The sequence below is a fragment of the Arachis ipaensis genome, chromosome B10 (assembly GCF_000816755.2).
Source record: "Arachis ipaensis cultivar K30076 chromosome B10, Araip1.1, whole genome shotgun sequence".
Lineage (NCBI taxonomy): Eukaryota > Viridiplantae > Streptophyta > Magnoliopsida > Fabales > Fabaceae > Arachis > Arachis ipaensis.
Genome location: NC_029794.2, coordinates 102,507,178 through 102,521,036, shown reverse-complemented (window position 1 = coordinate 102,521,036; position 13,859 = coordinate 102,507,178). Strand labels below are relative to the sequence as shown.

The window sequence follows — 13,859 nt, the reverse complement described above, 5'->3', positions numbered from 1 at the left end:
CCTTTCCTTCTCCTTCTCCTTCTCCTTCTCCTTCTCCTTCTCCTTCTCTCTGTCCCTTTCTCTCTTCTCCCTCTCTTTGTCCCTCTCCCTCCTATCCCTCTCTTTGCTTTTCTCCCTCTCCTTCTCTCTGTCCCTGCTGCTCCTCTCACTGTCTCTATCTCTGTCTCTGCTGCTCCGCTCACCGTCTATTTCCCTGTCGCTGCTGCGGTGCCTGTGGCGGTCCTTGTCGCGGGAGGACCGCTCCCTATCGCGGCCATCCCGATCCTTCTTGGAGCCGTTCTCTTCGTCGGCCCTGGACTTCTTGATGCGCCCGTCGTAGGCGGCAGCGTCTAGATCGTCGTCGAGCTCGTCGCGCTTCCGGTAGGTTTTCTCGGAGCTGTCTTTCTTGGTCTTCTTAGACGAATCTCTGTCGTCATGGTCCTCCACCGTCTTCTCCAAGTAGTCATACTCGTCGAACTCCATTGCTGTTGCTGCTCTCAATCTCTCGCGCTTTGTGTCAGAGATTGCAGAGGAATCCCTGAAATTCTAGGGTTTTGGGGGTTTTCTGTTGGTTCAGATGGGGATGAATAAAAACGTCGACGGGTATGGTTTGGTTGGTTCCTCTCGAGTGCCTAATCGCTTAACACTCTTGAACAGTGTATCAATAAACAAACAACTCGGATCAAATATATACGCGTGGAACGCCAAATGTCGCCAAAATTAGCTAGCAAGAGTAACACTCCCAAAACACGTTATTTTATTATTTACTTCGTTAATTCGTAACCCTTTTGTTGTTTTTAATCATCATTCGCTACAAAATTACACTTGCATCTGATAAACATTTTAGAAAAAACTACCATTTTTATCTATAAAGTTTACGAACGCGAACAAAAATACTTATACAACATGAAAAATAACTTTTTACTCATAAAAAATTGGATCAGTCTATCAAAAATACCCGAACGTCTTGAATTCGTTTACTCCGTTAATTTAAAGGCCAGTATGACACGTTAAGTGTTTATCTGGTTATAAAACAGCAATGTGATGTGTTCAAATATGTTGTTACCATTATAAAATCACTCCTTTTCTTAATTTATCCTCAATTGTTTTCTAAATTCAAAATTAGAAACCCTAGAATGTTTAGGAGAAGCAAAGATAATCATTATTTTTCAAATGGAAGCATCAGTGGAAAATGGACTTCATCTTTCAAGAGGAGTGAAGAGAAAATTCTATCTGAGAGATGCTTCTGTGAACAGGATATGGTGTTGCTACAATCTGAAACCTTAACAAATCTTGGGAGATGGTTCGTTAGGTGCCCTCTACGAAAGATAAGTCATTTTGTTTTTGTGTTTCTATTTAGGTTAACTTATTGTGAATGATTCCTTATTCCTTTGTTTCACGCGGTAGACAATGGATTGCAAGTATTTTGTATGGGTGGATGAGATTGACGGAGGGATTGACAAGAGTCCTTGTTAGAAAAAATCAAGATAGTTGTTGTGCTACCCCTGAGGTCAATGTCACTAGGTAAAGAAAAGAGATTCGAGAGAATAGTTTGAAGATCTTGTTAAAGATGGAAAAACTCCAGGGTGAAATTAGAGCTATTAGGTCATGGATTATAATAATTTTCTTTGGTTTGTTAATTTGTGTAGGCTAGAATATGTTCCAATTAATCAATATATAATTGTGTGTATGGTGTATCTTGTTTTGGGGCTTTTTTGTGGCTATTTGGTTTTAATGACAATAAACTTTAAAATTCTGTTAATATCTTCACTTGGTGTAAAAAAGTCAAGTTGTATTATGACATTAGTGCCCATAATTATTGATATATTTGATATTTGTGACATTGAATGTAATACGTATTTGACAAAACAAGACATAAATGTCGTGAATTGACAAATCTAGCTGAAAATCTGGTATTGTACACTAAATAACGAAAATGTGACATGAAAACAAAACTGAATAAAAGACGTTCATTCCATACGCTATAATAAACCTGAAAATAATTCTAACATAAGCATTTTATCAACAAAAACTTCAAAACAAGTCTATGAGATTTGATGTCAAAGTAGTAAATCCAAATTACTTAAAAATACCAAAACAAACCATGAACATGAAAGCATCAAGTAGTGCAATATAAGCACTAAACATAAGTTACAAAAAAAACCCATAGTATCAGAATTTTAAAGCTCTCATTCCAGTAAGTCCTTGATCAAAAAACAATGTCACACTAGAAAAATCATATTTGTTGGATGTGGAGTTACTGCTGCCACTAGAACTCCCATTGTTGTTCCCACTTGAAGATTCTCTTGTTGGTAAGCGAAACACAGGTACTGGCCATCTGCATGCCGTTTGAATTGTGGATGGTGGAGTTGGCATGAATTGAATAAATCTTGAAGTGGTCCCTTGATTTGCACCATGTATTGTTTGTCTGGTAACTCTTGGAAGAGGTTGGTTAGTTGGTGGTGTAGGTCTAACATGAGATGGTTGTGGTGTGGTAGGCCTTATAGGAGTAGGTTGTAGTGGGACAGGTCTGAGGTGAGAAGGTTGTGACGGTGGTAGTCTTACTGCCATATGTTCTTCAGTAGGGTTCACAGAGTTCACCACATCAACATTCACCTATGTAGGATGATTGCATTAAGTCAAATGTTTAGTGCAAGATAAATTGATTTTCATGCTAATAATTAGAAGAGGAGAGTGAATACAAAAAATTCACATTAGGTGAATCTGAAACTGAGGCTTCAACATCTGTAGTCTCTAAAGTCTCTTCCCAATACATCTTTTGCTTCTTGGTAGCATCCTTATCAACATCATCAACACTCATACCTTTAGTTGTTGCTGCTGCACCCTGATGCTGACTACCAGTACCTACTGCAGCTTTTCCGCTAGCCATAGCTTCTTTCTTCTTGTCACATCCTCTATTGTTATGACCAGTCTAAGAACACATGAGCAATTTCTACAATTTTAATTTTTTAAAAAGACAATCAATATGTACAAAGTAAACAAAATGAGACATAGAATATTAGGTTATATGATAAACCCATATTTTATGATATATTTTGTGCTCAATTTGAGTGATTTATTCAATCCTTCACCCACTTATTCATATTAATTGCATGGTTTTACTTTCCCTTCCTTATTATGTAATGTATGTGAAAAACATGTTTCCTATGCTTAAAAATAATTATTTTGATTACCCTTTATTTCCATTCGATGCCGTGATTCGTGTGTTGAGTAATTTCAAATCTTCTAAGGCAGGAATGACTTAAAGGATGGAAAGGAAACATACAAAATTGGAAGGAAAGCATAAAACGGAGTTTTTGAAGAAACTGGCAGCGACGCGATCGCATGATTGACGCGGGCGCATGACTGAAGTGACCGCGTGGCAAGGAAAACTCCAGACGACACGACCGCGTGACCCACGCGGACGCATGACAGAGGCCACGCACCAAAAATTACAGAAAACACTCCCAGCGATTTCTGAAGCCCTTTTTGGCTCAATTCCAAGTCCAGAAGGCATAGATCAGAGGTTATGAAGTGGGGGAATACATCCATTCAGAGGAGAGTCTCCAATTAGTTAATATTCATGAATTAGATGTAGTTTTGAGGGAGAGGTTCTCTCCTCTCTCTTTTAGGATTTAGATTTACTTTACAGTTATTTATTTATTTTACAGTTTTTTACCTATTTTAATTGCAATTTAAATTACTTGTTCCTCATCTTCACAACCCCAATTTACAATCTTCATAATCAATAATAAGAACATACTTCCCTGCAGTTCCTTGAGAAGACGACCCGAGGTTTAAATACTTCGGTTATCAATTTATTTAGGGGTTTGTTACTTGTGACAACCAAAACGTTTGTACGAAGGGATTTTTGTTGGTTTAGAAACTATACCTACAACGTGACTATTTTTATAAAATTCTTTACTGGCAAAAATCCTAACGTCAAAATGGCGCCGTTGCCAGGGAACTGCAATTGTGTGCCTTATTATTGGTTATTGTAAATACTTTTCTTTTACTTGTTTATTTGTCTTTATTTTCCCCTTTTATTTCCATTAGCTACTATGAATTCTCACCCCTCTCGCTTTGAGTTTGGTTCTAATATTGTTGAAAGGAGTGAAAGTTATAACAGGAACATGCATCAAGGTCAGAGCAATCAAAGATGGACGGAGCCAAGAGGATCTGATCAACCCTTTAGGCAACAACACCCTCCAAGATATCATGGACAAAGACCATTCTACAATGCATACTAAGCAAATAGACATGGTGGACAACCTTGTGGTTACCAACAAGCCCCACCCTGCGCTTATAGACCACCCTCTCAACACAACTTCGAACCACCACACTCACAAGCTCCTTTTCACCATTCGCCACCATATGATCCTCATTTACCCCGATTCCAATCCAATTACTCCCAAACACCACCACTTCCCAATGTACCACATCCAAATCCATCACCCCGAGAATCAGAGGTTTGCCTCAAGGAAACAGTAGATCAACTTCAAACAACCCTTTATCAACTGGAGCAAGCAATAAGTCAATTATCTTCTAGACGTTCGAACATTCAAGGACCTCCCACAACTCCGTGTGGGCAATCTAATGATGAGCGTAGCATGAAGGAGATACTAGAAACCCCAGTGGACAAAACAGGGCATGACTTCGTACTGGAACAAGTAGAGGAAGCTGTCATTATACAAGAAAAAGAGTTGGTTGAAGACCTAGGAGACGCTGAGCCTCCATGGGAATCCAGAGTTGTGGAGAATTCTATCAAGGACGTTGCAATTGATGCTAAGGAGGATAGTACACAACCCCCAAGGTAAGTCTTTTATGAGGAACTAGACGGAATACTCCAAGAAGCAAGCTTCCTTGATGATGACAATCTCAAGTCAAGTTCTCCCAGTGATGAACTTGCATCAGCAAGTGAATTCTCTGAGATCGAAGAGTCTTCTCCAAGTGAATACGAAGACGATGCGGAGGTAGTTTTCTCTCAACCTCCCGTTTATGACTTAAGTGACGAGGAAGACATAGAAGGCCTTGATCAGGACTTAGATGCAATTGAAGAAGTCTGCAAGGAAGTAAAGAAATTCACCGAAGATCACAAGGGAGTAGAACTCACAGAACCACTGGAAACACCTATCCCAAGGCCATTACCACCCAATACAAGCTTCAAGTGGGTACAATCCTTAACCTTTAACTTTATTTTCCCACTTGAATATGGTTTGCTTGAAACAGATGGCCAGCTTAGAGCTCTTTGCGGCTTTAAGAGTAAAAGGGAAATGGCTTGCACTCAGAACTGGTGTACAAGGTTCAATAAGGTTCCACGCTTCAACTCGAAGTGTGCGGATTGGCATCATGATCTATCAAATGGATCTCGGAAAATGTTTGGTTATCTTGGTGAAAATCTACTTTCTAAACTGCCCGGATGGAAAAATATAGATCAAGACGAAGGCGGATCTAAAAGCAAAGTTTGGGATCCTGGAATCTATTCTGACATTCATCACCCCGGGAGCTTGAGAATTTGTTTGAAGCTGCTCAAAAGCTTTACATGCCTAGTTTGGGACCCCGGAGGCTGTTGGCATTCCAAGCATTGGTAGAGATTTCTGGACGAATTTAAGCGCAAGCCGCCATAACAGGAAGCTCATCCAATGTCCAACTTAAGGACTTTAACTAAAAGTGCTAGGTGGGAGACAACCCACCATGGTATGGTCGTTTCTTTTTCAGTTTTTTATTTCGTGTTATTTATTTTTATTTGTTTTCCTTTTCATTTGAACCTGAATATTATTCATTTGCATTGCATACTGCATAATTGCATACCTGCATAAAAAAAGGGTGCGCGACGCGACCGCATCATTCATGCGATCGCGTCAGTTGCAAAAAACAACCACCCACGCGTCCGCGTCACCCACGCGGCCGCGTGATCTGGAGATCGGCGTAAATCCCCAACGTCCAGAAAGTTGGGCTGAAATCGTGCAGCCATTGTGCGTTTCGCACAAAATGACCCACGCGGTCGCGTCCCTGACGCGATCGCGTCACTTGCACAACACTCATCCCACGCGAAAGCGTGAGCGACGCAACCGCATCGCGTGGATTGCACACCACCCCAAAGGAGACAGAGAGTTGCGCTGAAACGACGCTGGAATCGTGCGTTTAGCACAATTTCCAGCGACGCGGTCGCATGCCTCACGCGACCGCGTCATTCACTCCTTTATCCATTCCATGCGATCGCGTGCCCCACGCGATCGCGTCAACTCCCATTCCACCCCAGCCACGCGACCGTGTGTAGGGGTGGGCAAAAAAATCTAAAATTTGGATTTTAAACCAAATCCAAACCAAACCATTAAAAAAAACCAATTTTAAATAATAAAAATCCAATCCAAACCAAATTTATTTTATAATTTGGTTTTAAATCCAATCCATTTAAATGGTTTTAAATCTGGATCCAGATCCAGATCCAGATTAAAATCCAAATCTCAAAAACATCCTAATTCTTCATTTCTGATTTGGTGAACCAGTTTTAACTCGCACGAATCCTTTTCTCCTTCGCCCACAGTCGGCACCGCCGCACCGGAGTAGGAAACTGGCAGTGCAGTTTCGTAGCTGCCACCACCACCACAAGCGCATCGCGCCACTGCTCTGTTCCGCCATCCGCGGTTCTGCCGTCCGCCTTTTCTCGCCGTGACCCAGCTCTGTTCTTCTCCGTTCTCTGGGTACCCTCAAGGCGCCGTCCGCCTTTTCTCGCTGTGACCCAGCTCTGTTCTTCTCCGTTCTCTGGGTACCCTCAAGGTTAGATAGGTTTACGATTAAGTAATTAATTTGGTAGATTGAAATGTTGTGAAGCAACAGAGAAGAACCACATAGTGAATCTATCATCTGAGAAAAGGAATTGAGTGGTAGATAGGGATTTACTACATTTGTGATTATATAGTTGAAATTGCCAAAGGTGCTTCCATGTTCTTTTCTGTTCTGTTTCATTCCATCAATTTGAAAAACTGAACAAGGTTTGATTGCTTATGCTGTTATGCATATCAAGTGTTTGTGTTAATGCCACTTTTCTATGGTTTTCTTTATTATTTTTTTATTTTCCTATTTTTATAGGATTATGATGATTTATCTTTTTATATTTCTAATAGCCCCATTTTAGTGCTTGGGGAAAACATATGAAGCTTTACTATGAAATAGTAGACATTCGGTTGTATGCATGCGTTCTGTAAAAATTAGCTTTTCTAGTGCACAAATGATTTAGTGATCTGTAACTAATTATTCATATTGCATTTGCAGCTAACATTGTACTAGGATCTGGATCACTTATCGGGCGTATTCTATCTTTACCTTCTACTGCTCTAAATGTGCCAAATAATAGGATGCATCCTCTTTCTCTTAGCTCTCTGCAGGTATGTGTAATGTTATTGTATTTTGAATTATCATGTACTTATTGTTTTGTAAATCAAGTGATCAAGACCTTGATCCTTTGGCAAATAGATTCAAATGCTTTTGCTTTTGAATATTCTCTCTAAACCCCACATATTTTGGAATCCTAGGTGAACTTCTTTGTTGCATGTCTATATTAGTACATTGATACCTAGTGCACATTATTTTTAAAAGTGGATTTTTTTTAAAAATATCTGGTTTGAAAATTGGATTTTTAAAAACTAGTTTTAAACTTGGATTTTTGTTTAAAGAAACAGATTTTAAAACTGGATTTTCAAAAATTGGTTTTAAAACTGAATTTTTGGTTAAAAAATCTGGTTTTAAAACTGGATTTTATAAAAAAACCGGATTTTAGATTTGGATTTAAAAAAAAAAAACTGGATTTAAAAAAATCGGATTTAAAACCGGTTTTATATGTAAAACTGGATTTAAAACCGATTTTATACGTAAAACTGGATTTAAAACCGGTTTGTAAGTAAAACCGGATTTAAATTCTAAAATCGGTTTTTATTTTTTTAAACCGGTTTAGAACCAGTTTCTCTCTTCAATCCAGTTCTGGTTTGGAACCATAAAACTGGTTCTGAATACTTTTGTTCATGTATATTTGAATTAATTAATCAGGCGTGTGTCAATTTTTCATGGTTTAAAGTTCCTATAAGAACTATGCTTGATGTTTGCTCTGACGTCTACCATTTTTATCTTTAAAATATTTTACTTATAATTTTTGCTACCGTTCATGCTTCATCTCCAGTAAGGCATGGGGAAGCAAGGAGGAGGAACTAAAAACCCGGCTTGTCAGCCTCACAATCCTGTATCACTCAGGGAAGAAGCCACAGAAAAAATACATAAAAGCCAAGAGCCACCACCAGGTCATTAGTGGAGGTTGAGCACTTGGAAAAGATTGCAGTTTGGGCCTCTCATGAGGCTCAGATATCGTCTTTAGGAGCCTTCTATGGGCAGCGTTTGGCCACTGTTGCCGAGGCCAATGGAATAACGCCTGATTCTTCTTTGATAACTTGCTATAGGTTTTGATTCTATACCTTCCTTTTCCTTTTAAGAAAAGGTTTTGCTTAGGGATTTTGTTTTCCATCTGGGTTATTTGTCATATTGTCAGTGTTTCCATGCCTTTTTTTTAAGATTTTAGAACTTGACCATTTGATTAAATTTCAAGATTTGAGAGCCATCAAGTAAAACACAATAAGCCACATTGTCACTGTGATGAACCAAGCTTCAAATTAACAATTCACTTTGTGAAACTGCCACTTGTTTGCAATAGTGTGTATTCCTTCTTCCAGTATTGATGTGTGCTATGTTAGTAGTTTTAAGATAAATTAATTTACACGTTGCTCTACTTACTATATATTTATTCACAAAAACTAAATGCTAATATCAGCATCTGTTATCGTATAAATTAAAGCACTTTGTCCTCATTTATCTATTTTGGCAGAATCAGAGACCATGGGGTCTCCAGTACCCCAAAAATGCTTAGACTTTGTTTTGGAATGATAACAATAACTGGGTTCTTTTCCCCCCCGAAAAGAAACATGTTACTCTTGTTTGTTGTGCTCACAAAATCTGGCAGACATATGCTTTGGGTTATTTATTTGTTTGAACCTTTAATGCATCGATTTCCTAGGTTACCAATATACAGTTTTCATGTAAAATATCATAACATCAAGTAATTTGACTGCTTTATAGATGTGAAACTGTTCTTCATCCTGGCATCAATTCAACTGTGAGAATTGAGAAGAATAGATCAAAGCACAGGGGCAAGCATAAACACAGTCAAAATAATGTAGTATACAAGTGCCATTTCTGTTTGCATCAGAATGTGAAGAGGGGGACTCCTAAGGGACATATGAAAGGACTATGTCCATCTAAAACCAAAATGTCATCGGTATCAATACCAGCAACAAAACCCATTACACATGAGTCTTCAAAATCGGGGAAAGGCATTATAGGTGAAGACAACACCAAAGAAGCAGATGCATCTGCTTCATCAGTTACAGATAAAGATGTCTCTGTTGTAGATAGTCCAGCCACCCCATCAAGTGTAAGTGCCACAACCTCAAAGAAAAGAAAGTCTAAGAAGACACTTGAAGCTTCAAGTGCGTCTGTTAAATCAGAAGCATCGAAAACTCAGGGCACAGCAAGCAAAAAATGGAAAAGATCATGGACTAGCTTAAAGAAACTTGTGCAGAGCAATGACTACGACAACAGTGATGATGCTAATTTGAAAATCCCATTCCTTTTATAAGTAGGGAAGTTATAAATTTTGTTATCAAGTTGGTTCTCTTGCTTGGAGGTCATTATTTCCTCTGCTAGAGTTGCACTTTCTAATTGTTTTCTATGGAGGAATTTTGTTTTCTATGGATATTAATAGATCTGCCAATAGATCTTTTTTATTTTCTTTTTTTTTTCTTCTCCGGCAGTGTACTTTGCCCGAGTGAGGAGCAATAGTTTGATAATAGCTATGATATTTTTGTATCTTGAAGGTGATTCTGAGTTCAAAATAGACGGGAAATTGGGGAATAAAATGGGATGGCTAGGTTGTTGTTTTAATGTTCACAATGGAGATGAATTTTATTTTTCTCTAAGTCCTTCCTCTCCATTTCTTTCTCCTAATTTGGTATAAGAGAGGTAATATATTAGTATAATACTCGTGGCCATAAATTCTAAGGTTTGGTGGTTGGTGCATTTGAGACGTGAAATATGGAGTAATAATTTTTTTTATTCCGTTCATTGTTAGAATTTGAAGGCAAAAATGGAGAGAAGATAAAGCCTCATGCTAAGTGGTAATGCCGTAATGGTAACCATATCAAATTTATCTTTGCTTTCCTTAGGTACATAGTAGCACCTTATATCAAATTCCAATTTGATAACATGCATAAGCAATTAAGCATCATTCTTTGACTTGAATTTTTTTACTACAAATTACAACTTGGCAAAGTGTATCAAAATTCATTTTGTATTCTCACATGGTGTATGTATCAAAATTGTGTTCTATTTCAATTTTCAAGTAATTAGCAAAATGGCAGTGAAAAAGAAGTCAAACCAATTTAAAAATTGTTAATCAATCATCAACACTTGCAAGAAGAAAGAAAATAGTTCTAAAATTTTAAGTGATAAATCCATGAGAAATATATACATTAACCCAATAGAAGTATGGTTATGAATTGATCTGTGGTGTATAAGCTTAAGCATTTTGTAATCTGTAATAATATTTGTGAAAAATCATAGGCCATCTCGGCCTTTGCTGTAGAAAGTAAAAACATATATAAACTATCATTATTGATTTTATTTATTTTTGAATAAGTATAGGGAGCCAATAGTCTAAGCGTACAATGTGTACAATGGAGGATTAGGAAATATTAGAGATATGACCATTAGTGTTACATTGTCCTGTCAGGTTACGCTTTTGGGATGAGTGGTTTCATGATATGGTATTAGAGTTCTAGATCCGAAAGGTCAAGAGTTTGATCCTTGGTGAACCCCAAAATTAGTTTAAGCTTTTGGGATAAGTAGTTTTATGACATGAGATGTTTATTATCCTTAGTATCCGGATGGTTATTCTGGATAGTATGGGTGATGTTTATTTTATTAAAGTAATGCTACATGGCCAGCAAATATTGTCATTTTTGACCAGCACTTAAACAGCAATAATTTGCACCCATATTTACAGACGTTTTGCATACAAAAAATATATAATTTGCACCTATATTTACTAGAGTTTTGCACACATGAATTAATACATTTTATACCCATAAATCAATACAATTTGCACTAAAATTTTTCAAAACTTACACACATAAATTTTGTCATTGTATATGTAGCCGACTCAATCTAATATGAAAAGATTGTCATTATATATGCTTGTATGGTCTCATCACTGGAGTTAGTTTGATATTGCGACTCAGTGTCTTGAATGTCTGAGGTATTGTTTGTAAAGACGTAGGCAGGCAGTGGATGTTTATTTAGAACTGATTATGTGTATTTTGTTGAAATATTAATGTAAATTTATCACATGATAAAAGCAAGCCTCAATAAATATATTCAAACTTATAATTCATCAGTATNATTGTTTGTAGTTTATATATTATTTGTTATGTAACCTGTTGCTTATTGTTCTTTGTTATTTATTCCTTTTGTAGGAAGAAATACTAAGAAATTTGAGGCACCGGCTTGAAGTGCCCTTTGATGGTTCCAAAACAGAGCACCAAGTATGTGGTTAAGGCAAGTTTTGTAATTTTCAAATCAATATTCTGAAATTCGCTACTATACCCTACATTCTATCATATCCAATTTTTTCTCTTGGTCTGATCCAATCTTCACTTTTATGCTACTGCTCAAGTTTGCTTTGCATGGCTTACTTAATAAACAGTCTTAATGTTGTTGATCTGCAATGTGGTGACAATAACTACTTGACGTGCAAATTTATGTTAATAAGAAAATGTTTAGGGAGAAATAGAAATATTTTAAATTGAGTTGCCTTATTGGATTAACCAATAGGTTGCAAAGAAAATTACTATCCGTTTCTTTGTTGCATGTCTATATTAGTACATTGATACCTAGTGCACATTATTTTTAAAAGTGGATTTTTTTTAAAATATCTGGTTTGAAAATTGGATTTTTAAAAACTAGTTTTAAAATTGGATTTTTGTTTAAAGAAACTGATTTTAAAACTGGATTTTCAAAAATTGGTTTTAAAACTGAATTTTTGGTTAAAAAATCTGGTTTTAAAATTGGATTTTATAAAAAAAACCGGATTTTAGATTTGGATTTTAAAAAAAAAACTGGATTTAAAAAAATCGGATTTAAAACCGGTTTTATATGTAAAACTGGATTTAAAACCGGTTTTATACGTAAAACTGGATTTAAAACCGGTTTGTAAGTAAAACCGGATTTAAATTCTAAAACCGATTTAAAACCGGTTTTTATTTTTTTAAACCGGTTTAGAACCGGTTTCTCTCTTCAATCCAGTTCTGGTTTGGTTTTATGAACCATAAAACTGGTTCTGAAATGGATCCAGTTTGGATTTATAAAAATCCAAACCATGCCCACCCCTAACCGTGTGCCCCAAGCGATCGCGTGGATTCAAAATTATTAACCCCCTGTGACGCGAACCCTACCCATCGCGCCCCCCCAACCCTTTCTCCTTCCTCTTCCCTGCAAACACCCCCTCTCTCTCTGCCCTTCGCCACCGCGCCACCCTTCGCCGCCGCACCACCGACGACCACCCAGACAGCACCCTTTCCCCTTAACCCCTCCCCCATTACCTTTCCAAACCCCCTGCCTCCGAACAGCCCTCACCGCCGCCGTGCCACCCTCCACCGCCGCGTCAGCCGCCACCACCACCATCCCCCAGCCACCTCTCTGCCCCACTTTCATTCCTACGTCTACCAGGTTCCGCCGAACGCCACCCTTCTATCAATTCATAGTTAATTACATTTTTTCTATTTATCTTCATAATTAGGCTAGTTAGATATGCATGTTGTAGTGGATTCTAGGTTGTTAGGTAGCCTAGGATGTGGTTAGTGGATTTAGGCCTGATTAATTGCGCTGTTCGTGTTTCTTGTTTTATACTTTTCGTAATTCAGCTATTGCTGTGATGTTAGTATTGTTCATATGGTGTAATTTACTGTTTCATGCTGCTTTTTACACTGCTTTTTCATGTTCATATTCCTTATATGTAATTGCAGCTATATTTTAATTCATATGAACTGTTCTACTTACTATTTCATTTTCGGGAACATCCAATTTTAGCCGGGATGCTGCTCAAATTTCTGTAAATTGTTTTGATTTTCATTCCTATTTTGGTTTTGGCAAACTTGCACTCTGCTTTACTCAGCTTTTACCAAACCAATTCATGAATGACAGGGCAAGCTTTCTTATTCTTTTTAATTTCCTGGTTTATAAATTGCATCTTGGATGATTCAATTTCACTTTTTGCTATTTTCATTTGATTCATCCTTGACTTTCTTGTTTGAATTTGAGTTATCTGTTGCTTTAATTTGTGAATTCTCGTTATTTAGGAAATGCTCATCATGCCACTTAATCTAATCCACTTTTTACTAATTCACTAATTTTAACTTCCTAACCTCTTTTTCATTCCTAACCCACTTACCTTTCAAAACATCTCTTCTAGTTTTTCACTATTCTCTCTAACATTCTAACCAAGGCATGACGAAGGTTTTTCCTACTTAACATGAATCCTTTTACATTTTGGATTGTGAATTTTTATTCTCGGACTTTTAACTCCTATACAATCCTTAATGCACATTTACTTAACTCCTTTTCATTATTCTATTGCTCCTTTGCCATTATATGCTTCTTTCGATTATTTGCCTACCTGCTTTTCTATTTTTATTATATCCTGGTTTTCTGTTTTTTAGGATGTCTGACACCCAAAGAAAAGGAAAAAGAAAGGCAACAACTGGCAAACGAAAAAGAGGTGA

General features: G+C 37.3%; 2 protein-coding genes and 1 pseudogene across 2 annotated transcripts in view; 2 read left to right on the top strand and 1 right to left on the bottom strand.

The window, feature by feature from the left end:
* The window catches only part of LOC107622959 (RNA-binding protein 39), a 5,697-nt gene extending 5,040 nt beyond the window's left edge, over positions 1-657 (bottom strand). Inside the window, exon 1 of the mRNA XM_016325044.2 lies at positions 23-657. Within this exon, the coding sequence (XP_016180530.1) occupies positions 23-462 (440 nt within the window). The 5' untranslated portion in view covers positions 463-657. The remainder of the gene's footprint in view (positions 1-22) is intronic.
* LOC110268449 lies at positions 5,253-11,999 on the top strand. Its single transcript, XM_021114608.1, has 4 exons — positions 5,253-5,281; positions 6,527-6,759; positions 7,255-7,367; positions 11,556-11,999. Exons 1-4 carry the CDS (start codon positions 5,253-5,255, stop codon positions 11,634-11,636), a joined length of 456 nt encoding a protein of 151 aa, XP_020970267.1. The 3' UTR covers positions 11,637-11,999.
* On the top strand, positions 7,980-9,966 carry LOC107624454 (annotated as a pseudogene).

Bases quoted from the DNA above. Each gene is read 5' to 3' on its own strand.
- LOC110268449 (XM_021114608.1), top strand. From the start codon at position 5,253: ATGGCTTGCACTCAGAACTGGTGTACAAG. The intron at 5,282-6,526 runs GTTCAATAAGGT...CTTCGCCCACAG, and splicing joins ACTCAGAACTGGTGTACAAG to TCGGCACCGCCGCACCGGAG. The intron at 7,368-11,555 runs GTATGTGTAATG...TTCCTTTTGTAG, and splicing joins TTTCTCTTAGCTCTCTGCAG to GAAGAAATACTAAGAAATTT.